The 25,436-nt window shown below is 47.5% G+C and overlaps 1 protein-coding gene across 1 annotated transcript; it reads right to left on the bottom strand.

Annotated features, from left to right (window-relative positions):
• Window positions 1-12,790: 12,790 nt before the first annotated feature.
• Window positions 12,791-24,377, bottom strand: rad23ab (RAD23 homolog A, nucleotide excision repair protein b). The gene is made up of 12 exons (XM_084459103.1): window positions 24,232-24,377; window positions 23,198-23,279; window positions 22,402-22,481; window positions 22,125-22,256; window positions 21,835-21,937; window positions 21,460-21,763; window positions 21,213-21,259; window positions 20,692-20,819; window positions 17,575-17,692; window positions 16,888-17,054; window positions 14,912-15,079; window positions 12,791-14,229 (listed from the first exon to the last, which is right to left on the bottom strand). The coding sequence occupies exons 1-12, from the start codon at window positions 24,298-24,300 to the stop codon at window positions 14,116-14,118; spliced, it is 1,512 nt and encodes a 503-aa protein (XP_084315229.1). The 5' UTR covers window positions 24,301-24,377; the 3' UTR covers window positions 12,791-14,115.
• Window positions 24,378-25,436: the final 1,059 nt, after the last annotated feature.

The following is a 25,436-nucleotide window of genomic DNA, read 5'->3' as shown; positions in this document are numbered from 1 at the left end:
GCACAATAAGACCTTGATAGCCAGTTAACTCATGAGCTCACAACTAGTAGCAGCTCACAACTAGTAGCTGTCTGTGGTTAAAGACTGATGATTCGTGTAATGTTAGCCATTTTGCTGCTGTTGGTTCAACTTCTGTTTCCGGAAAAAAAAAAGTCTTACCTTTTACCAAGTTTAACCTTTTGTAAGCCTGTGTGGATGTAGCTGTATCAGTCTATATTGAATAAGCAGCTTGTGTAGTATTTGTGCAGATGTAATTGTAAATTTACATGAAGATAAAATAAAAAGAGTGAGATCATAATAGTGGGAATTCCTGATAATTTATTATTTAGCAAATACAAGTGTCAGCATGAAAAAGTGAGTGCATGACAGCTAACAGTGCAGCACAGGTTGCACAATCAACTTGACAGTCCAAAATGGTGGTGCCCTGGCTCAGCAGCCGGGTGAATAAATGGAGTGTTCCCTCTTGGCATTCAATACTCTTTGACAGAAGTAATCTGTAGAGGGACTACAGCCTCTTGTGGTGAAAACAGAGAGATGCGGGACAGAGGGAGTAAAGGCTCATTTATGCTCAACATAAAGAACGCAGACGGATAAAGACATAACTTTCTGTCCGTACTCTGCAACCATTTTGTCCGTATTTTGTCCGTCTTTGAAAGATTATGGATACGGGCGTAACGGAGCAGTACCAGGGCCTCACCACCGGAAGTCGTGGGGGCAGTGTAGCCACATTTTAAGTGTGAAAGCTATTCTTGATAAAGTGTTATTATGGTTGTTGAAATGCCAGGCCTGATTGTATGTAGGCCTAAAGTTAAGCTTCATACTGCTGTGCACTTCTGTAGTTTTCCAGAATGCAGTATGCAGGAAAAGTGTTATTATCTCTGTTAGTAGCAGATAATGTTGACGGCCAAGGCCAACTAACAATGGAAAGCCTGTCTCTGTTGCAGCAAAAATGTATTAACCGAACATCCTTATCTATCCTGGCTAGACAGGAATGAGCGCATATGACCAACATGATAGACAGTAGTTTCAACCAATCAGGTATTCAGATATGTAGTCACGAGGTGTGGAACAAGCCTAGCATTCTTAGCCAGTATAAATACCCTCTCCCGACAAAGGGGAGTGCGCTTAACCAGATACTCTTTGTGCGTGTCTGTTTAACTGTCCCTTTCGCTGCGATTGAAATAAATGTAAGTTCTTTTATTCTATTCTGTTGTATCACTCGTCCTCATTTTAACAAGGTTGTGTGGTTGTGCTGGCTCCTACTTTGAGAACCCTGTGGTAGGCTATCGGTGAATTCAATCTGATGTGTGACGAGAGTCTGTTTTGAGCCCAAACATCCCAGATCAAACCGAGCACCCAGCCACTACATTACTGGTGTCAGAAGTGTGGATTCCAGCTGATCTGTCCGTCTGAGTGCACCTTCGTTGGACTGATCACCCTTCACGCATCAACTCTAATAGCCAAGCCGTCGTCGGACGAGGTTGACGGCGAACGCAGGTGGCTCAGGCGGCCAGAAAAGCCCGGAAACCATCGATGGGAGAGCCAACTAACATAACTGGAGGACTTTTGCTTTTCTGTCATTCAAGTAAGTTCCGAAACGTACATCTATTGTCCACAGAGTTAAAAATTCCTTTTTAATGAGAGTATATGTCTAGGGCTGCGCTTAATGACGTAAGCATAGAATATAGAGAGATTAAAGAGGTCCGCACATACACATTGGTTGCAAACGGTGAAGTTATAATGCTCGCTACATTATAACCATATAGCTCACAGAGAAGTGCTGTCCGTCCATAGACCAAGAATTCCCGCACCCAAAACACCGGTTACGCTCACAGAGAAGTGCTGCGCCTGTGTTTAACATCTTAGTTGTTGAAGAATTATTCTTTTGGTTGGGTTTTCGATTTCATTGACTGTGTGAAGGTTTAATATCGGAGCGGTGTGAAATAGAACCATTACGACTCTGATATTAAACAGTGTTGCTTGTTCCACATAGAGTACGTTCCTGTTCTGACTAAGGTACCATTCTGTTACTTCTGTTACTTCTGTCATTATTGTACTACTACTGTTAGACTACTATTACTTAGCACTTGTTAAGACGTGTGATTGAAGCGATTGTTGTGTTGTGTGCATTAAGAGACCGGAGGTGCTTGAAATATGGGCGCACAAGCAGGCAAGACACTCGCTGACCTCTGCTCTCAGAGTACATGTTACGATTATATGAAAGAGACGCAAGGCGTCCGTAGCGTGGTCGGCCTCCGCAACCTCGATAAAATAGGCTGGCCCGCTAACGGTACGTTTGCAATAAGTGTGATACAAGGTGTGAAGGAGAAAGTGGAAGAGATGACAGAGAAGGAAAGGAGAAGGTTTAAGTTAGAGAGTGATGTTTGTACGGTTCTCGGTCTCTGGGAAAAAGAGGCTAGGAACCGTCAGGAGGGATGTGAGATTACATTGTTTTCCAGTCAGGGGGGAGACACGATCGGATCGTTTCAAGCTGATCAGGCTCGCAGAGATGATGAATATAGTCCGTTCGCCACCCCAGCCCCGCTGCAGCCAGCAGCTCGACCTCGACCTCCACCAGCGAGCGCCCAACCGGCACCAGTGCCCTCTCTCTACCCCAATCTCTCTCTCTCTGTCCAGGCACAAGGCCCGCTGCAGCCAGCAGCTCAGCAACAGTCATCTCCACCCGCCTACCAGCAGGGGTCGTACCAGGCCAGGGAACCGCTACAATCAGGGCCACCCTCAATGTCCACCGCGGAGGCGGCCATAAAACTCATCACCAACTACATACAAAAAAGTAAACTATCTGAGGACAATTTTAACAAATTAATGACATCTCATAACTTCTCTCCAGCAACACAGACAACCGCCCCAAGGACTCCACAGGCCGCGTCCACACCCCACTCAGGGGGTGCCTGCGGCGGCCCTGAAGACTCCGACACCGGGTTCGGAGCATCCGTGTCAGCTGAGGAGGAGGAGGAGGCAGAGGAGGGGCAGTACCCGATGATTGAGCTCCCTAATGCAAACGGAACAATGAGTTTAGTCCATCGGGCTATGTCTCCCAGTGACATTCATGAAATGATATTGCAACTACCCCCACTAAAGACAGATTCTGAAGGGTACGCTAGACAATTAACCAAACTTTCTAGTGATTGCCTCCTCACTGTCCAGGACCTCGTGCGTATCATCTACAAAACCGCTGGACCAGGGGCGCTGTGGGACCGGCTGAATCTCCGGGTGTTCCGGGTCGTACCGCCAGGCACGAATTGGGTCGAAGCACCAGGAGACAGTCTGGCAAACCACCAGATGCAGCAGTTCCTGAGAGACCTCCGCCGGAACCTGGTTCTCATCTGGCCCGTCAGCCGAGACCCCACAAAAGTAACCAACTGCGTACAGGGAGCAGAGGAGCCGGTGACGACCTACATAGACCGGCTGAAGAAAAGTATCGCTGATCACTTCCGTATGAACGACCAAATGGAGGGGTATGGATCCACGCTCGTGGGCATGGCCCTAAAGGGGATGAAGCCCGCCCTCTCACAGCGGGTGACCCAGACCTGGATTGGCTATGATGACAATCCCACGGCACACGACCTCATCATCCACGCCAGACACGCCGAGAAGCAGCAGAACGTGAAGGATGCCGAGGCTGTCGAGCAGGAGAAAAAGAAGGAGGCCAAAAGCAAGGCAAGTCTGAACACTGCACTAACTATGGTTATGTCTGATGCTCACGCCAGGCTCCACGACCCGCCCAGGGGGCCACGCCAGCAGCCAACGGTGCAGGGGAAGGAGCGGACCAGGAGCGGGCCACCGAGAGGCCCGTACGGACCAATGAGGTGCTTCAACTGTAAGGAGGAGGGCCACATGATTCGGGACTGTCCATATCCAGAGACGGAGCAGCAGAGAGAGTGGAGGAGGAGGCACCAGAACCGCGAAGGAGACACAGGTAGAGCAGGGAGAGGGCCCTTCCAGGTTCATAACGATGTTTCACAATACAAACAGGACCGTCCAAGGCAGAACCAAGGAACCGGAGGATCCGGAGGCACCTGGAAACCAGCCAACCGCAATGACGTCGCATGACGGGGCGAGGAGGCCAGGGAGGGAGTCTTTGATGATTGGCACGACTCGACCGTCCCTCCCTTTTCCGACAAGGCTGAAGGTACACTTAGCACTGATACGCACACCGAGGGAGTATACACTATGATTGAGGGAGCACACAGACGATTGCCCACTGTTCTTTTGACAATCGAAGATCAGGACATAATGTTTCTTGTTGATTCCGGTGCTACCACGTCTGTGTTATGTGCTAACCACTGTAATTTCAGACCTACACTGTCGGGAGAGACCAGAACCACTAGAAACGCGTCTGGGGCCTCCATGACTGAACCACTCACTCTGCCAATAAAATGCACGTTTCACACTGATCCAGCATCAATTGATTTTGAGCATTCATTTATCTTTAGCAAAGGGTGTCCCATGAATTTGCTAGCCAGGGACATCATGTGCAAACTCAACCTAAATTTAGTAGTTACAGATGCCGGAGTCAAAGCACACATACCACATCCAGACACAGACACTGAGTTCAGGCTAATGTTAGATGAGCAGGACCGGTTTGCCCTTGTCCTGGAGTTAGCAGAGGAGGATGGGGACCTACTGGCACTTATGGCTAATAATTTTAGGGAGGACATGACCACAGACACACCTATTTGCACAGTGCAAACACCACATGTCACTATGCAGGTTACAGCAAGCAAGGAGGAAGTTGAAGAATGGGTAAGGGATGTAGATGGAGCAGGTCCCAAGCTAGGCACAGGCAGGATTAACAGCATCTATTTCAGCGACTCTATCACCACAGCAGGAGTCACCCTAGGAGACGCCGAGGCACACGACTTTGTGGCCGCCGTCCAGGAGGGGGTGCCCCATGTTTCTCTCACCAAAGGGCGGATGGATGCATGGGTTAGCCTCGGAGGTTTCACTGGGGCCTGTGATTGGCTGTGGAGAGGGGGTAAACACAAGAAGGAGGGTTATACTCAGTTCGGTGAGGTAACCTCCCTCTTGATGTATAGTGAACTTGTATATAGATTGAAACTGTTTGAACCCATGATGTTGATAATGACCCGAGATGTAATGGCAATTTTTGATCCACAGTGCCTGAAGACCGAAGAAGAATCAGCCGATGTAGGGGACATGTTAGCTAAGTTACCCCACTGTATCTGGGCATCAGGGAAATATGATGTAGGGAAAGTCAGGTCAGCCACCCCAGTGGTGGTATCCAACAGAGACGGAGGGGCCCAGGCGCCCAACGTGCGGGTAAAGCAATACCCCATCTCAAAGGAGGCAGAAAAGGGGGTAAGGCCGGTGCTGGAAGAGTTGTTAAAAGCGGGGGTGATTAGAGATCTACCACAAGGAAGCCCTGTTAACACACCCATCTTCCCAGTAAAAAAGCACCAGGAAGCAGGTCAGCCACCAGAGTGGAGGTTTGTGCAGGATCTCAGGGCCGTGAATGAGGTATGTTTGAAGCTCGCTCCTTTGGTACCAGACCCTAACACAATATTTGAGCCTTTGACACCTGACTGCACGTGGTACACTGTCATTGATCTGGCGAATGCCTTCTTTTCTGTACCCGTCGACCCCAAATCACAGCACTGGTTCGCATTCACTTTCGACGGTCGATGCTACACCTGGACACGCTGTCCCCAGGGATGGACGAATTCGCCTACAATCTACAACGCTGCTCTATCCAACGACCTTCGTGAGTATGTCCCACCGGCTGGTGGGGTGCTCATTCAGTATGTTGATGACATACTTCTTGCTTGTCCCACCAGAGAAGGCTGTCTGGAAGGGACCGAGAGGCTCCTACGCCTGCTGGCGGCAGGAGGCCACAAGGCATCCAGGAAGAAAGCCCAGCTTGTGACACAACAGGTCACATTCTTAGGCCACACACTCACGGCAGAAGGTAAACGCATCACACCAAGCCGGGTCACAGCAATCCTGGCCATGAAAAGACCAGGGACCAAGAAGGAAATTCTCTCTTTTCTTGGAATGGTTGGTTATTGTCGTACCTTCATTCCTGAATGCAGCAGGTTAGACAAAACACTGCGCACCCCGTTTCTCTCCCTTAAACCAGGAGAAAAGGTGATTTGGAGCCCGGAGATGGAGTCGGCGTGGGAGGAGCTAAGGTCCGCGCTCACCACCGCACCGTGTCTTGGGTACCAGGACCCCACGAAACAGTACGACCTGTTCGTTGATGGGAGCGGTAAGTATGTGAGGTGTGTGCTGACCCAGAGGTATGGGGGAAGACACCGACCACTCGCTTACTTCTCACAGGCGTTCTCTGCTGTCGAGCTGGGGCTCCCTGGGTGCACGCGGGCCGTCGTGGCGTGTGACATCGCTCTGGTAAAGTGTGCTCCGATTGTAGGATACTGTAAAGTTGTCATTCAGGCCTCACACGCGGTGGCGGCGATCCTCAACTCTTCAGAGCAAGGCTGTCTTAGTACTGCCCGTGTTCAGCGGTACGAAAGTTCTCTCTTGAGTCAGTCCAACGTGTCAGTTGTCCGCTGTACCACACTTAACCCTGCAACCCTTCTCCCAGATGTCGACTTGGCGGAGGTGGAGCACGACTGCGTGGAACGAGTCGACGAGGAGTGCAAACCAAGGGCAGATTTGAAGGACGTGCCCCTGGAGGGCGCACGTGCACTTTACTGTGATGGTTCTGCTTCCATTGATCCCAATACAGGTCACAAACATGTGGGTTTTGCAGTTGTCTCCGACACAGAGGTAGTGACCAGTGGCAGGCTACAGGACACGTGGTCGGCACAACAGGCAGAGTTGTGGGCCCTCACCCAGGCGTGTGAGGCATCACGTGGTAACAAGGTCACCATTTTTACTGATAGCAAGTATGCGTGGGGCGTGGGTCACAGTTTCGGCGCCCTATGGGCCAGAAGGGGTTACAAAACATCAGCGGGCACCAACATCAAGAATAGGGAACTGATTGACGGCCTACTCGCAGCTATGCTGCTACCCTCACAGCTGGCGGTAGTCAAGGTCATAGCACACACCAATGCAACAGACACAGCATCAAAAGGCAACCAGCGGGCCGATGAGGAGGCCAAGCGAGCGGCTGGTTACCACCTGACAGCTAATCCTAACTCTCTCCCCAATTGTGACACTTGCTTTCTCTCACAGGAACCAGAGGAGCTGACGGAGGAGGATCCAGTTGAGGGACAGGACTGTTTGGGGGCTGCAGGAGCAAGTGTGCTTAGGAGAATGTATAAGACTGATCTGGGCCCTGTGGAAGCCTCCCTATGGGAGGAGGAGGGCTGCACCAAAACAGACGGTATCTGGAGGGCAGCAGACGGTAGACCATGCATGCCGAGAAAACATTACACATATTACTGTCACGTTGCTCACGGACGCGGTCACGTGAGCAAAGGGGGGATCAGTCAGATCCTTACCCGAGCATGGTATTGCCCAAGCATCACACAAACAGCAGAGAAAATTTGTCAATGTTGCATCACATGTGCCCGATACAATGTATCCAGGGGCCTCAAAAACACACCAGGACACCATGGGGGTTTAGCCCAGGGTGTAGGAGCTCATCTAATGCTTGATTTTGTGCACCTTACTCCTGCAGCCGGCAAGAACGTGGCGTTGGTGGTCGTGGACATGTATAGTAAGTGGGTGGAGGCTTACCCAATGAAACGGGAGACAGCACGAGGAGTGGCTGAGGCACTATGCAGAGGTTGGTTCCCCACATTTGGCTTACCCAAGAAAATCTCCTCAGACAACGGCAGCCCGTTCGTCAGTGAGATACTGGCACACGCCACAGAACTGTTGGGAATAGAGCTCAAAACACACTGTAGCTATCACCCACAGTCGGCAGGACAGGTAGAAAGATCCAATGGGACCCTCAAGAGCAGACTCGCCAAACTCATGTCTGAAACCGGTCAGAATTGGGTCAAGTGCCTGCCCCTCGCTCTGCTGTCCATGAGAACCACGCCAAGGTCAGGGACACCTCTGACACCTTTTGAATGCATGTTTGGCCGTCCCCCATACACAGGGGCGGACCCACCAGCAGACCTGGTACCACCACCCAATGCATGTGAATTCGCTGTATGTCTGTCTAAACAATTTTCTGTCATCAGATCCACTCTCACAGCCCAGGCATACGACCCAGCACCAGAACCAAACAACCCCATCAGCCCAGGATCCTTTGTGCTCATCCGAGCGTTCGGCCGCACTAAGTGGACCGACCCACGGTGGAAAGGTCCGTACGAGGTCATCCTGGCCACCCCGACAGCCGTCCGAGTGAAGGAGAGACCAACCTGGGTACACACAGCACATGTGAAGCGTTGGAGAGGGGACGACATCCCAGAGGAAACCACCAGAGACTTCCCATCGTGTGAGCCAGAGTCACCCACAAAGGGGGGACCCGACACCCCACAAACTGACATTCCTTCTGTTCCCAGTCTATCCCCTGTCAAGGAAAAACAACCAGTCGCAAAGCCCGCGGACCCTCAGGAGATCCCAGAAGAGGAGGAGGAGCCGACCCCAGCACCTAGGAGACCCCAGAGAGCGCGAAAGCCACCCGCTCACCTAGCCCAATATGAACGAAAGTAAGCTTATCGTTGCCACCGCCATACTATTTACTGCTCTGTCATTCATCGACACCAGTGCTAAGGCCAGTGCCACTGCCATACTATTTACCGCTCTGTCATTCCGCAACACCGGTGCTAAGGCCGGACAAACATTCCATTGTGAGGAGGGGAGGGAGTGTGAAATGAACATTTGCGGATACTGGTACTCGTACTATGGGAAGGCGTACCCCGTGTACCTCTGTATGGAACCATGCAACTTTAAGTGTGATGTGTTCCGGTCAACAGGGACGATCGACGGATTAGGGACCCGACAATGTAGCCAATCCTACCGGAGAGGCATGCATTATGCAAATGCTCCACAGATAAAATTCCGAAGCGGGTCTACGAGAGGAAAGATCAGCCAGACGGATAATTGCGTTACCTGGACCCTGACCCCAAGACTGGGCGATGGAGGGGCTTATCAGGCGGGGGTGGATGTATGGGGAGAAGATCCCTTGGAGCCATTCCAACTCATAGTAAAACCTCGACCCACCACTGCCATCGGTAAAATCAATCAGGCCGCACAAGCAGGGTTAAACAGTATAAACATACAGGTGACAAACGGAGAGGAGGAGGCCGAATTTCTCTCCAGTAATCATGACCCCCTAGTAGGTACAGATCATCACGGACCCACACAAGAGGCCCGGAGCGCCCTTCGCCGCTGCGGAGGAAACATGGCCTGCGCCCGAGCTGTCCTCATCAGTCAAGTCCACAACGGACCCTGTTGGGTGTGCCACGAGGGAGTCAGGACGGACTCCTTCGAGGGCATCAGCAGCAAAGATGTGGACTTCAATAACACTGGTAATTGCACTACACCATTTGACATTCTAAGTTTTCTCTCAATTGACCAAATGATCAGGAACAACGCAACCAGCCCGCCCCCAGTAACCTGTCAGCACCAGAACGAGCCAACATCCGACGTCCGGAGACGCCGCCGAGTGATCCGGAAAAACGCACCAGTATGTCTCTGCCAACATGACCCCAAAGCACCACTGTTGGGATGGTCTCAGTGCGTCACAAACGTCCATGTGGACGCCCACAATCCCAACTGCACGGTAACCTATCGAAATGTCACACACAATGTAACCTGTCCTTGGGGACTTATATCCACTCCTAAAAGCATGCTGGCGTATGGGTGGGTTTGTGGAGAAAGACACAGATACACCCTAGGACCAGCAGGAACCTGGAGGGGATGCTGCTACCCAGGACTCCTGACGCCCGAAAGTAATATCCATCCAGCCAATCCAACTGGCCCAGAACTCTCCACCACTGCCGTCGGACACCGAGACAAACGTGAGGTAGGCCCACAATCTCAACACCCCAATCTTAATTTTCGCAATCCCTGGACCTCTCAAGCCGAAGAGGCGGGTCTAGGGGTCGCTGCGTCATTTGGTTTCACTGCAGCCATCCCGGCCGTGTGGAGCCTCGAGAAAATCAACCGCCTCGCCTGGAATGACGAGTGTCTAGCCAATGCCACCCGAGATATCAATACAGCCATGTCCCAACTGACAGCTGAAGTATCCGCCATGAGGGAAGCTCTCCTGGAGAACCGTGAAGCCCTCGATCTAATCACCGCCAAGGAAGGTGGAGTATGCAAAATGTTAGGCATAAGTTGTTGCTTCTTTATCCCAGACGCCAAAGACAATGTCACTAACTACCTCAAACACAGTGCCACCATGATTGAACAAGTTTTGAGCCAGGTTGCCCCCACCGGAGGAGATCTGCATTGGCTGACCGAGTTCTTCTCTGGCTGGGCGGGGAAAGCAGTCTACATGATCGTGAGTTTCCTGCTTCTAATTGGAATACTAGTGTTCTGTGGCATTCCTATCTGCAAGTGTTTCATCACCAAAGCAACCAGAGCCACCCTGGGAGGAGACGCCACCGAAATGGTACTGCTGCAGGACGAAGAAGCCTCGCTGTCTCCAGCACAGCAGAATGCGTGGGACATCCAGAGATATCATGAGGCTAACCCCAGAGTGATTCACCAGCAAACAGGCAAGATCTGAGCATACTACACACATTCTCAGACACTGATAACAAACATACCCAGGAACCTCCTAGCTCGGGTAGACACGAGAGCCGTGGCCCGAGCTAAAGTCGAGCTACAGAGCACCTACACACATTCTCAGACCCCCTCTTTCAAAATTCAAAATTTCAATTTCAAATTTCAAATTTCAATTCGAAATTTCAAATTTCAAATTTCAAATTTCAAATTTCAAATTTCAATTCCAAATTTCAAATTCTAAATTTCAATGCAGTATGGCACTGATAACAAACACACCCCACACGGGAACCTCCTAACTCGGGTAGACACGAGAGCCGTGGCCCTTGCTTAGTAGAGCTACAACCACCTCCCTACCGTGACAGACCAGCTGGCAGTCACTTAAAGGTTGAGCACCGGAGAGGACTTTTGAAGTCCTGAAGACCAAATCACCAAGAAGCTGAGTAAAACTGACCAATAGGGTCAACCTAAAAAGCAATAATACTGTTGTAATATTCACTATTAAAGGCTCATGCCATAACTGACATTTTGAACTGTTTTATGATTGTACTAGTTACAGTACAGTAACTAGGTTCTATTATGTTCTATACTCTGTTTTAAGTACTCTGTTGTTCCCCATTCTGATAGCTTAGCTTAGCATCATTCACCAGTAATGTTAACAGTAGAATGATCCATTGTATGGATCAAAGGGGGGAATGTGAAAGCTATTCTTGATAAAGTGTTATTATGGTTGTTGAAATGCCAGGCCTGATTGTATGTAGGCCTAAAGTTAAGCTTCATACTGCTGTGCACTTCTGTAGTTTTCCAGAATGCAGTATGCAGGAAAAGTGTTATTATCTCTGTTAGTAGCAGATAATGTTGACGGCCAAGGCCAACTAACAATGGAAAGCCTGTCTCTGTTGCAGCAAAAATGTATTAACCGAACATCCTTATCTATCCTGGCTAGACAGGAATGAGCGCATATGACCAACATGATAGACAGTAGTTTCAACCAATCAGGTATTCAGATATGTAGTCACGAGGTGTGGAACAAGCCTAGCATTCTTAGCCAGTATAAATACCCTCTCCCGACAAAGGGGAGTGCGCTTAACCAGATACTCTTTGTGCGTGTCTGTTTAACTGTCCCTTTCGCTGCGATTGAAATAAATGTAAGTTCTTTTATTCTATTCTGTTGTATCACTCGTCCTCATTTTAACAAGGTTGTGTGGTTGTGCTGGCTCCTACTTTGAGAACCCTGTGGTAGGCTATCGGTGAATTCAATCTGATGTGTGACGAGAGTCTGTTTTGAGCCCAAACATCCCAGATCAAACCGAGCACCCAGCCACTACATAAGCGAGACACATCCAGACACTACAAACCGTACAAAGCCATTTCTATAGGCGTGGCCAGCCCCTCCCCCCCAACAAAACTCTCCTCCCTCCCTTAAACACCCCCTCTGGTGGACACATGCCTGCACAGCAGTATCCTGGAAATGAAAGTTGTCATCACTCAAGTAGACTAAAATTAGATGTAATGTGAATATGAGCTAGCCTACATATTGTGTTTACTTTAGTATCTAGTGTACACTGCCATTAAGTATGGAAAAGAATCGATTGTCAATCTAAGGGAAGGATCAGGTCAACTTTGGCAGAAGCTCAAAGTCATATTATTGACAAGAACAAAGTCAGCACTCATCTGCCGTCTTGCAGCTTTGTAAAAGCTATTTATTTTACACAATGCTGAAACAATATTTTTTTCAGATCCATTCAGCAAACCTTCAAGTGATGTTTTTAAGGCTAAAAGTCCTCTGCTTTGTTTAAAACGCAAAAATCACACAAAACAACTGAAAAACAAAACGAGTAAAATGCTGAAACAGAACGTATCGCCCTTGGGGAGCAGTATCCAGTCATGCTATAGCTCAGCTTAAACATCGCTTTCAAAACTCATGCAAGCCACCTAGCCAACAACACTTCAGAAAATGTTCACAATAAAGTGCCTGATTTCATCCCTTTGACAAAGTTCGAGCCCACAGAACAGAACCCCCCCTCCCCCCAACACACACACACACACACACACACACACACACACACACACACACACACACACACACACACACCCTGTAAATGACTGCACCGTCAACCTAGACAGGCCATTCTGGCTTCTAGCATGTTCCTTCAGTAGGCTACAGCCCTTTTATGAATGGCTAGCCTGATCGCACCGGGCACGATGTTTCATACATGGCACTCCTCTACACACAAAATTGATTATGTTTTAAAATAGATTATTTTGCCAAACTGGGAAACACCAAGATCAGATTTGAAGTTGTGCACTCCTGAAATAAACGACTCTTTAACACACAGGAAACAGGAAGGCATCACAGAGTACCTGTGAGACAAACTCACCATGATCACTGACCATGCATAGATAATAACGATCAAAACACAGGGAAAAGAGATGACTGCTCAGTGCAATAACCGGTCACTGTTGATTTACAAAGACATGATGGACATCAATCAACTAACACTGTTCATTATTACAGATCTCAGGATTATGTAATAGTGCATTAATAACAAATTGTTAATTCAACTCTTAGTCAACTCTCCCAGGTCGATATATTTCCTTTTAAAACATAAAACTTTACAACTTTTAAACAATATATTTCCTTTTACAGGCTCTTTTGTTGACAATGCTGGTGGACCCAATGATAACTCAATATATGGCATAATGTGGTGTATTAATCAATGTGGTTTTAATCTGAATCCTTCTGATATATTGTGTAACATCTCTCCAACATTTATCCCTTTTCATTCTCAGTTACAGTACTGTCTCTTCACAACATGCTCCAGGTGTCACATGGGCTGATTATACCGGTAAGCAGTGGAACAGAATTGAAATGTACTTCAACTTGTAAACACAAACAATACATTTGATTTCCATGGCGATTGTGACACTGTAATACTGAACTCTGTGTCTTGCACGGTATTTCCAGGAGGTTTTCCCCTAAGGCCCAGATAGCAAACACAACTCAAGCAGGCTCAAACTGTACACACAGACTGTACTGCTGCTCTTGTCCCTGGTAGAGGAAAGGGAGGTGTACAAATCAATAAATAGGACCATAGCAGAATGCTACTGTAGGTGTGTGGATGGGAGCGCATGGCACAAGCAGCAGAGAGGGGGGGGGCGGGTTAGCAGCAGTGAACCCAGAGCCCTGGGGGGGGGGGGGGGGACTGAGACCCAGGACCCAGCATAGCAGAGGAGCACGCAGCAAATTGAACAATACAGTCACATCGTGGCTGGCGTCAACGTCCAATCAAAAGCCTCCCGGAAGACCAGTCCGGATTTTTGGGGACATTTCACCTGACCCTGTTCTGTCCAACACACACCCCCCCCCCCCGCCACACACACACACACACACACTCAGCAGCTCAGTGTGCAGCTCGGTGTCACACACACACACACATCCTCTAGCCCTCCGTCGCTCTCCCGGATCAGTCGTACTGTTGATCACTCGTCATCGAACGTTTGTTGAAGCAGGAAGTTGGCGGCCAGGTTCTCGTTCTTCTCGCAGGCGAAGTACGCCTGGATGACAAGACCCTCTGGGAACCCCAAGGCTTTTAGCTGGAACCAAAACACACGGTCAGCTGACACATTATTACTATTATAATATTATTATTATTACTATTATTATTACTATAACTATTATTATTATTACACATTATTATGTCGTCACCTTCTTTAAATAATGGTAATAAGTCTCTTCATGATGCTGGCCAACTGGTGAAATTTAGTACATCCTCAATTAAAAACGATCACACCCTGGTAGTGTAATGGCCTATGTCATCCTTTGCCTATATGTTGACCAATGGCCCCCTTGAGGCCATTTTGTTTTTTTGTGTTTTCTGAAAAACTTGAAAATATAACTTTATTATTATTATTTTAAGAAGGTGACGATGTACAACCTACGCCAATGGGTCAGTAGTAGCAATATGGTTGATGGGGAGTGCGCTCTCCTGACCTGGACTAACACAGACCAGGCCTAGTGTAGCCTACAAAATTACTCTCAACACAGAATTTGGTTTAGTCCAGTCTAATCCTGGATTAAAAATCACTCGCAGATAATCTCTATTGAGGATGCTTTTAAATCTCAGAATAGGCCTATCTGATTCGAGCGCAAACTTTATTACTATACATTATCAATCACGTGTGAAACTGAGCGCCAACTTTAAAGGAACCTCAGCTCTGGATATATTCTAATCTTTGACACTTCCTGTATGTGACGGATCTCTCCTGGTGGTCCTACCCTCTCAATGGCCTCCTTCTCCTGCGGAGTGACCTGGATGTAGTTTGTCTGGGGCGCGCCCTGCGCCTCCGCCTCCGCCTCCGCCCCCCCGTCGCCCTCGCCGCCCGTCTCCGGCGCGTGGGGCTCGTTCAGCATCTGGACGAAACGCTCCTGGTGCTGCGTGATTTGCTGCGCGGACGGAGGAGGAGCGTGAGAATCTGCCTGTGCTAAAAAACTGGACCCCACACTAATGAGGAGCATGATAATCTGCCTGCGCTAAAAAACTGGACCCCACACTAATGAGGAGCATGAGAATCTGCCTGCGCTAAAAACTGGACCCCACACTGATAAGGAGCATGAGAATCTGCCTGCGCTAAAAACCGGACCCCACACTAATGAGGAGCATGAGAATCTGCCTGCGCTAAAAACCGGACCCCACACTAATGAGGAGCATGAGAATCTGCCTGCGCTAAAAACTGGACCCCACACTAATGAGGAGCATGAGAATCTGCCTGCGCTAAAAAACTGGACCCCACACTAATGAGCTGTTTATTTTTGAAGCAGGGTTTGACATCAGAGGGAATCAGCAAGGACAGAATATCCTCACATATCTTTAAACACAGCTTACATTGGATTCATTTATGCACACAGGCTGCAATGATATTGATAAGAGGCTGCGCCCTGGGTTACAGTATATGAACTCAGTGAACTCTGGAGTTCACAGTTTGTCCTTCTGAACAGATAAAGGAGAGTTATGACGGCTTGTCTGTGGAAATGTACTGTATTCTATGATATTGAATTACTGTACTGTAGTTTACTGCACTGTATGCATTGTACTAGCTTTGATTGATTGATTGATTGATTGATTGATTGTACTATACATATACTGTATATCGTATTGCTTTGTAGCATATTGTACAGAATTGTATCATATCATAATTTTGTACCATATCATGCAGAATCATATCATATCATATCACACAGTATCTGACCATTTCATACCATATCATACATACATACATACATACATGTGTGTATCTTGTGGTATAGTATGGTAGGGTATCTTATGGTATAGTATGGTAGGGTATCTTATGGTATGGTAGGGTATATTATGGTATAGTATGGTAGGGTATCTTATGGTATAGTATGGTAGGGTATCGTATGGTATAGTATGGTAGGGTATCTTATGGTATAGTATGGTAGGGTATCTTATGGTATAGTATGGTATAGTATGGTATCTTATGGTATAGTATGGTAGGGTATCTTATGGTATAGTATGGTAGGGTATCTTATGGTATAGTATGGTAGGGTATCTTATGGTATAGTATGTTAGGGTATCTTATGGTATAGTATGGTAGGGTATCTTATGGTATAGTATGGTAGGGTATCTTATGGTATAGTATGGTAGGGTATATTATGGTATAGTATGGTAGGGTATCTTATGGTATAGTATGGTAGGGTATATTATGGTATAGTATGGTAGGGTATCTTATGGTATAGTATGGTAGGGTATGTTATGGTATAGTATGGTAGGGTATCTTATGGTATAGTATGTTAGGGTATCTTATGGTATAGTATGGTAGGGTATCTTATGGTATAGTAGGTAGGGTATCTTATGGTATAGTATGTTAGGGTATCTTATGGTATAGTATGGTAGGGTATCTTATGGTATAGTATGGTAGGGTATCTTATGGTATAGTATGGTAGGGTAGCGTATGGTATAGTATGGTAGGGTATATTATGGTATAGTATTGTATGGTATAGTATGGTAGGGTATCTTATGGTATAGTATGGTACAGTATGGTATCTTATGGTATAGTAAGTAGGGTATCTTATGGTATAGTATGGTAGGGTATCTTATGGTATAGTATGTTAGGGTATTGTATGGTATAGTATGGTAGGGTATCTTATGGTATAGTATGGTAGAGTATCTTATGGTATAGTATGGTACAGTATGGTATCTTATGGTATAGTAAGTGGTTCGGTAGGGTCCAGACCTGCAGTAGTTGGGGGTTGTCTCTGCCCAGCTGCTGCAGCAGCGCGGGGAGCAGCGCTGGGTTCTGCTGGATGATCTGCCTCATCTGCTGGAACTGCGGCTGGTTCCTCAGGAACTCCAGAGGGTTGGCCGTCCCCACGGGAAGGGGGGGCTGGCTCGAGGGGACGGCTGGGGACACATGAGACAGACGCACATGAAGGGGCTCAAGTTGCTGGAGCACAACTGGTCAAACTGTAGCAAAAGGTTGACCATAATACTTACAATACTTTGGAAGTATAACATTATTGTTATTATTGTTAGTAGGTGGGCTAGCTTGTAGAAGCTAGCCCAACTCGTGATATTCCCACTATTTCTTTATTATTAATCTCCCCAGTTTTTGTCTTCTTTATAACTTCTTCATACTTTGTGCTAAAAACTTCATTCAATCTTTAAAATGTTCACGATGTTTAGCTCTTGTATTCAGATTTTTTTTTCAATAGTTTTTTATAGGTGAATGTGAGGCCTACTGTAGTATATGGCGATACAAGAGCAGAAAGATGCAGGGTTCACTTTTAAGCCTGGTTCAGATACAACGGCAAGAACGTCCAAAATAATCAGTCAACCATGCAATTCTGTTCTAAAACAGTCCTGGCTGTTTGTACCCTAAGCCCAGTTTTCTCCATCAGGGGTTTGGTGGGGGGGGGCTCACCGCTGAGTGCTGGGGAAGGCTGGGGTCTGTCTGTGGCAGGAGGGGAGGAGGGGGCAAGGGAGGGGGCAAGGGGCCCGGCCATCTCCTGGGGAGGCAGGTCAGACTCTGCTGGGATACCCTGGAGGAGGTCGAAGGACGCACAAGGGACACCGGGACACAGGGGGAATGAACATCAGATCAGCTTCGTACAGTTCTGAGAATGTATAATAATAATAATGAATACTAAATGCATGTACATTCAGTGTTGTAAAGCATGTTGAACTGCATTTATTTGTATGAATGGTGCTATACAAATAAAATGTATTATTATTATTATTATTATTAATAATAATAATAATAATAATAATAATAATGACGATGATAAAAATAATAATAATAATAATAATAATAATACATTATTGATGGTATTGATAACAAGCAGAATAATAAAAGAGACACTAATTCATATAAAAATATATACACATTACATACAAAAAGCTTTTCTAAATAGGTTTATAGCTTTAGACCGGTCTTTAAAAAAAAAAAGTTGAGCAAAGGCCCGGTCTCCCATAGAGCAGAGCTTAGTCCTGGGGTATGAAGAAGCAGGGTCTCCATAGAGCAGAGCTTAGTCCTGGGGTATGAAGAAGCAGGGTCTCCCATAGAGCGGAGTTTAGTCCTGGGGTATGAAGAAGCAGGGTCTCCCATAGAGCGGAGTTTAGTCCTGGGGTATGAAGAAGCAGGGTCTCCCATAGAGCGGAGTTTAGTCCTGGGGTATGAAGAAGCAGGGTCTCCCATAGAGCAGAGTTTAGTCCTGGGGTATGAAGAAGCAGGGTCTCCCATAGAGCGGAGTTTAGTCCTGGGGTATGAAGAAGCAGGGTCTCCCATAGAGCGGAGTTTAGTCCTGGGGTATGAAGAAGCAGGGTCTCCCATAGAGCGGAGTTTGGTCCTGGGGTATGAAGAAGCAGGGTCTTCCATAGAGCAGAGCTTAGTCCTGGGGTATGAAGAAGCAGGGTCTTCCATAGAGCAGAGTTTAGTCCTGGGGTATGAAGAAGCAGGGTCTTCATAGAGCAGAGCTTAGTCCTGGGGTATGAAGAAGCAGGGTCTTCCATAGAGCGGAGTTTAGTCCTGGGGTATGAAGAAGCAGGGTCTCCCATAGAGCAGAGCTTAGTCCTGGGGTATGAAGAAGCAGGGTCTTCCATAGAGCGGAGTTTAGTCCTGGGGTATGAAGAAGCAGGATCTCCCATAGAGCAGAGTTTAGTCCTGGGGTATGAAGAAGCAGGGTCTCCCATAGAGCAGAGTTTAGTCCTGGGGTATGAAGAAGCAGCCAAACCGGTTGAAGGTTGCAGGAGGGGTTTAGTGGAGTGAGGAGTTCTTTAAGGTAGGGAGGTGCATTACCATGGGTGCATTTGAAAGTGAAGATCTGAATTCAATCCTGTAGGAAACAGAAAGCCAGTGCAAAGATGCCAGGATAGGGGTGATATGGGTACAGTATATTTTCGCCCTCTCATCTGGATCCTGGCAGCACTGTTCTGCAAGTACTGGAGCTTTTGGAGGGTCTTGCCAGGGATCCTAGTGAACAGTGCACTGCAGTAATTCAGCAATGCAGAAATCCAGGCCAGCATAGACACGCTTCTTGGCATCAGACAGGGTTAAAGTGGGATGGGGTTTGCCGTCTTACAGAGATGTTTGATGTGAGTGCCGACAAGTAGAGCCTCCGCCTTGCTGCTTAGTTGAAGGAAGTTTTCTTTCATCCAAACCCTTGTTTCCGCAAGGCAGGTGTTGAGCCGTGAGCAGGCAACAGAGGGACTTGACGCAGTTTTCAAGTACAGTTGGGTGTCATCGCATAGCAATGGTATATTTCATGCCTGCTGATGATAAGACCGAGGGGGAGCATAGAGAGGATGAACAGAATAGGGCCAAAAACAGATCCTTGACTGACACCACAAGTGACCGTCTGTGACCTGGACGCCCCTAGGGAGACATACTCTAGCCGGTCTGACAGATACTGTAGGAGTGGAACCAGTTCAGGGCGTGCTCAGAAAGACTGATGGAGTTTTGGAGGTATTTGAGGAGGATGGAATGGTTGATTGTATCAAACACTGCACTGGAATCAGGAGGACAGTGGAGACAGCATCAGCAGTCATCAGAAGGTCATTCTTGATCTTAAGTAGTGCCATTTCAGTGCCGTCGGCCGGCCAGAAACCAGACTGGAACTTCTCAAAGAGGTTGAGATATTCTTGGAGCTGTGCTGCAACCGTTTTATTTTGTCTCACCTTGGAGAGAAAGGGGAGGTTGGAGATAGGCCTGTAATTTGCCAGAACTTCTGGATCCAGGGTAGGCTTTTATAGAAGTGGGGTAATTACAGCAGTGTTGAGTACAAGGGGGACACGGCCTGATAGGAGGGACTGGTTAATCACCCGGGTGATGAAGGAACTGAGAGCAGGGGTGCAGGATTTCAGCAGGGCGGTTGGAATAGGATCTAGGCCAGATGTAGATGAATTCATTTTGAAAATGATGGCCTCAATTTCTCCCCAGGAGAGAGGGTGAGGTGGTGCTGGTAACGTGTTGCAGATGGGGGGAGACAGAGTTGTGTCGCTGGAGATGAGAGACATGATGTTGTCAATCTTTGTGTTAAAAAAAATGTCAACAAACTTGTTGCACGGCTCCTCCCTTGGTCTCGATAGGAGAGTGGGTTTGGGGCTAAAAAAAAGTAGGTGGAAAACAGCAGGTTCTTTGTGTTTCTAGGATTTTTATTGGAATAAAATATTGGCCGTGCTTCTTTCAAGGCATTGGAATAGCCAGGCCCTTTAGTGGTCATGAAAGGTCTTGTGGATGGTGAGCCACGATTCTCTGAGACGCCGCTTCAGAATGCACCCAGCAAGCAGGCAGATAGATAGATAGATAGATAGATAGATAGATAGATAGATAGATAGATAGATAGATAGATAGATAGATAGATAGATAGATAGATAGATAGATAGATAGATAGATAGATAGATAGATAGATAGATAGATGGATCCATCCATCTATCCATCGATCCATCCATCCATCCAAGAACCATCTGGAACACCTTAATCCAACTTTAATAATAATCCATCATCACTAATAATCCTCCAATCCAGGTAGCAGGCTCTCACCATGAGCAGGTACTCCACTGCTCTGTCTGGATTGTTGAAGCTGGCTCTCAGGGCTGCGATCACCTGCTCCCGCTCATACCCCATAGACATGATCTCAGACACCAGGTTCTCATACGCCTGGCCTGTCACTGTGTGGGAGAGACAGAGAGGGAGAGAGAGAGAGAGGGGGAGAGAGAGAGAGAGAGAGAGAAAGGGAGAGAGAGAGACAGAGGGAGAGATAGAGAGAGAGGAGAGAGAGAGAAAGGGAGAGAGAGAGACAGAGGGAGAGATAGAGAGAGAGGAGAGAGAGAGAGAAAGGGAGAGAGAGAGACAGAGGGAGAGATAGAGGAGAGAGAGAGAGAGAGGGAGAGAGAGAGAGAGAGAGAGAGAGAGAGAGAGATGGAAAAAAAAAACATGTAACCATGTAATAGTTACGATCGAGTTACTATGTTAAACTGTAGAGAGAGAGAAAGTATGGTGTAAAACCGATGAGGTGACAAGAATTACATTGTCATGCCAGAAAGGATATCAGGGTCCATTACCTAGTATTGATGCTGCCTCTTCTAAGAGACCCAAATCATCAGCCAGGCTATGAGAGAAAACCAAGAGCCACATGAAACCAAGAGCCCATACTTATAACTGTGAGACGAGCAGTCACCAAATGTAAACAGTATGTGTACAGTAGGTGTAACAACATTAAATCAGTCTTCTTTGTAATGGCGTTACACTATACTTGAGGTTGTTCTACTGTACAGTGCATCCGGATGTTGTCTGTGTCTTTTCCCTCACCTGGAGGAGAGGACAAGAGGCGTGGCCGAGGGCTGCTCCTCCTGGGGGGAGGCTGAGACCGGGGCTGGGCATGCCGCCGGGGCTGGGACTGAGACCGGGGCTGAGGCTGGGACTGAGACCGGGGCTGAGGCTGGGGCTGGGACTGAGACCGGGGCTGAGGCTGGGGCTGGGACTGAGACCGGGGCTGAGGCTGGGGCTGGGACTGAGACCGGGGCTGGGATTGAGGCTGGGGCTGGAACTGAGACCGGGGATGGGACCGAGACCGGGGCTGAGGCTGGGGCTGAGGCTGGGATTTGAGCTGGTTCTGGGGCTGGGGTTAGGGCTGGAGCTGACACTGGGGCTGAGGCTGGGGCTGAGGCTGGGGCCGGGGTGGACTGCCGTGTCTGTGAGGGGTTGGGGACAGGGGGTGGCAGGGTGGGGACAGGGGGTGGCAGGGTGGGGACCTCGGGCGCAGAGTTGGAGGTAGGACAGGCAACGTCTGAAAGGGGCACCTCAGGGAGAGAGGAAGGGGCAGGAGTAGGGGCAGGGGCAGGGGCAGGAGCAGGGGCAGGAGCAGGAGCAGGAGCAGGAGCAGGAGCAGGGGCAGGGGCAGGGGCAGGGGCAAGGGCAAGGGCAAGGGCAGGAGCAGAGGCAGGGGCAGGAGCAGGGGCAGGAGCAGAGGCAGGGGCAGGAGCAGGGGCAGGAGCAGGAGCAGGGGCAGGAGCAGGAGCAGGGGCAGGGGCAGGGGCAGGGGCAGAGGCAGGGGCAGGGGCAGGGGCAGGAGCAGGGGCCACTTGTGAAAGTGCGGGTGGTTTGGGCTGTAGGGCGATAAGAAGCAGGCCTCAGTTAATCACAGACAATCATAAACTATATCCAACATGTACTGACTTGCAATAGCTCTCATTTCCCTGTTAACTTATCAATATTAGAATGGTAATAAGGAGAAATTAAAATAAGCCTTACCTTTGTAACCATGACCACCACAAAGTTTTTCTCATCAATTTTGTAGTCTTTCAGAGGTATGTCATCATTCAAGATTTTACCTACAGTAAACATTCAGTTTTTCGTTAGATCTTTTAGATACAGTACCACATCATAGTGTTATTATAAGAATAATGGAGATAATCATATATGCAAATTCGTTCATATTATTCTGATCCAATTCTGATTCTGGGCCTGGTAATTACTATGCAACTACATAGCACTACCTTCAGTTCCATATACTACATTCATATATTGTTAGACAGAAACGGCTACGGCATGTAATTCTGATTAGCGGTGTAGGTTATTACACAAATGGAACAGGGCATGGGTAGGGTCTCCTGGGGTTAGTGGTGTTTACATCAATCTTGATTTGGTAACACAACCTTCAGCTGCCATTTTGCCCTATCGACTCACCCCTGGGGAGGCCTCTCTCCCTGCTAAACCATAAAGCCATGTAATAGCAGAGCTGTTCCTATATAACTACACGGGGCGGTCGTTAGAGGTGTTACTGGGTAGTTGATGTGACGTGGACGTTTTAAAATCCCAGGCGCAAACGCAAATAATTTTTTTATTAACCAGTAGTTAATATTCAGTACTAACTGTAAACATTGATTGACTCGATAATTTTCATGCCTAATATTGGAAGTAAAAAAATAAAAAATGTCAGGCTTATATGCCTTAGAAGCGTATATTGGCTTATATGCCAACCACCATCCACTATGTAGACTCATGTAAGGAAAAGTCTTTATTATATACGACATATCTTTCGTTTTACCGGCGTAGATGAGTTTCTGGCCGGCGGCGGGGAAGCCATCCTTGCCTTTCTCTGCCTCAATCTTCTCCTTCAGGGATTTGACCTGAAAGCAGAGCAGGAGTCAGACATGATGTCCCCATCTTGATGTCCCCACCTGTCTGGGACACATCTCTCCTGGTGTCATACGACAACAACCTTCCCATCAGAAGCATTCAGAATAATCCTTCAGGACTGAGATTAGGGAAATATTACTCAGTATCATTACAATACTTCAATTATTCAACAACAACAACAAAAACACAAATACAAGTAGGCTATAGTAAAAACGGGGCTATTACTCAGACTTGTAGGTAACAAATATACATATATTTTCCTGATATGTTGGTAGTTTCATTAGTTACTATTACAACTGCTATGGTAATTGACAAATATCAGCTTTAACAACTACTAGATGTAATAATAAGAATAATAATCAATAATAATACATACACAAATACATTAAAAAAGATTCATAGATCCATATATCATAAATGCACTGGACGCTCCCACTCCAGACCCCAGCAGTGCTATGAGGGGGTGAGTGTGTATCTAGACCCCAGCAGTGCTATGAGGGGGTGAGTGTGTATCTAGACCCCAGCAGTGCTGTGAGGGGGTGAGTGTGTATCTAGACCCCAGCAGTGCTATGAGGGGTGTGTATCTAGACCCCAGCAGTCCTGTGAGAGGTGAGTGTGTATCTAGACCCCAGCAGTCCTGTGAGGGGGCAGGTGAGGTGTGTGTGTGTGTGTGTGTGTACATATCTCACACAGACACGGGGCTCAGGAAATCTTGCAGCGTCATTCACGTGGAGACACCCAAAGCGATCTTCAAAGCGCCACGGAAACCAAGCTGCCACATTGTGCTCTTAACTGTTACAATGTCTCAAGATAAACAACTTCATTTGCTTAAGCATCTCCCCCCCTTTGCCGATTAAATCCCTTCCGCCGAGGCCTTGGCTATTCCCGTCCCTCCCGGCCTCGCCAGCGTGTTTACTTTGCTCGGTAACTTCTATTACTCACCGGTGATTCGGGGTCGATGGCGATTTTAAACGTTTGTTGTTGAAGAGTCTTCAGCGTTATGGTCAACATCTTCGGAGCGGTTCCAGTACCTTCTTTTCCAGGGTCTAAACTAGGCGTGCTCGCACCGATCTCTTCCCCCGTTGCCTTTTGCACAGTATCTAGTTGTGACTCAGCTGTCTACCGTGCAGATCCCAGCGCGGCGGAGCGGCGGAGCGGCAGCTACCGCGTTCAATTCCGCCCGACACGTGACCTTATGATTTTATTTTTATTTTTTTTTAAAGACAGGGACAAGGTACAGTAGACATTTACCCTATAGAATAGGGAGAGATGCACTGTACAAGGTTAGAGCTAGATAGCTAATTTCCACCCGCAGTCCCTGGGCAAATAAATATACAGTCTTAAAATAGTGGGGCAAATAGTACACAGTGGGAAAGTTACATACATGCTGTAGAGCATGTATCTACCATCTACCATCACATCTAAATACTCCAGTCACAATGAATTTGATTTTTTTTTTTTTTTTTACATACTTGCATACCCCAAAACATAACTGACTATGTCTCGTTTACTCATAATTCAAGGTATTTAGTTGAACACTGAATAGGGAAATTGTTTTTTTTATGATTTGACAATACAGTAATAAAGTCTGCAATGAGTGTTCAATTCCGCCCGACACGTGACCTTATCTACCATCACATCTAAATACTCCAGTCACAATGAATTTGATTTATTATTATTTTTTACATACTTGCATACCCCAAAACATAACTGACTAATATGTCTCGTCGACTCATAATTCAAGGAATTTAGTTGAACACTGAATAGGGACATTGTTTTTTTTATGATTTGACAATACAGTAATAAAGTCCGCAATGAGTGTTGTGGAAAGAAAGAGTCATTTATTCAGAGGAACTCAAACACGGTGTGCCATGGGGACTGCGTAGCGAAGATTGTGAGTCACAGTTTCGATCCTAGTCTGAGGAAACCAGAGTGGTTGGCTCGCTGCTGCTGGTGAACATTAGGCATGACCCAGAGGATGATTGTTTTTGGGCAAATAAATTAAAAAAAGGGGACACTGATGAGGAGAGCGCGGTACTGCACACGAGTGAAAAATAAATCATTTCGGGGGAGAAAAAGTGCAAAGCAACAATAACAAACGGCCTCGTTTGTGTCCCCCCAACGGACACCAGATAAGATGGAGGCAC

Source organism: Borostomias antarcticus (genome assembly GCF_949987555.1).
Source record: "Borostomias antarcticus genome assembly, chromosome: 26".
NCBI classification, from domain to species: Eukaryota; Metazoa; Chordata; class Actinopteri; order Stomiiformes; family Stomiidae; genus Borostomias; species Borostomias antarcticus.
This window is presented reverse-complemented; position numbering and strand designations above follow the sequence as displayed.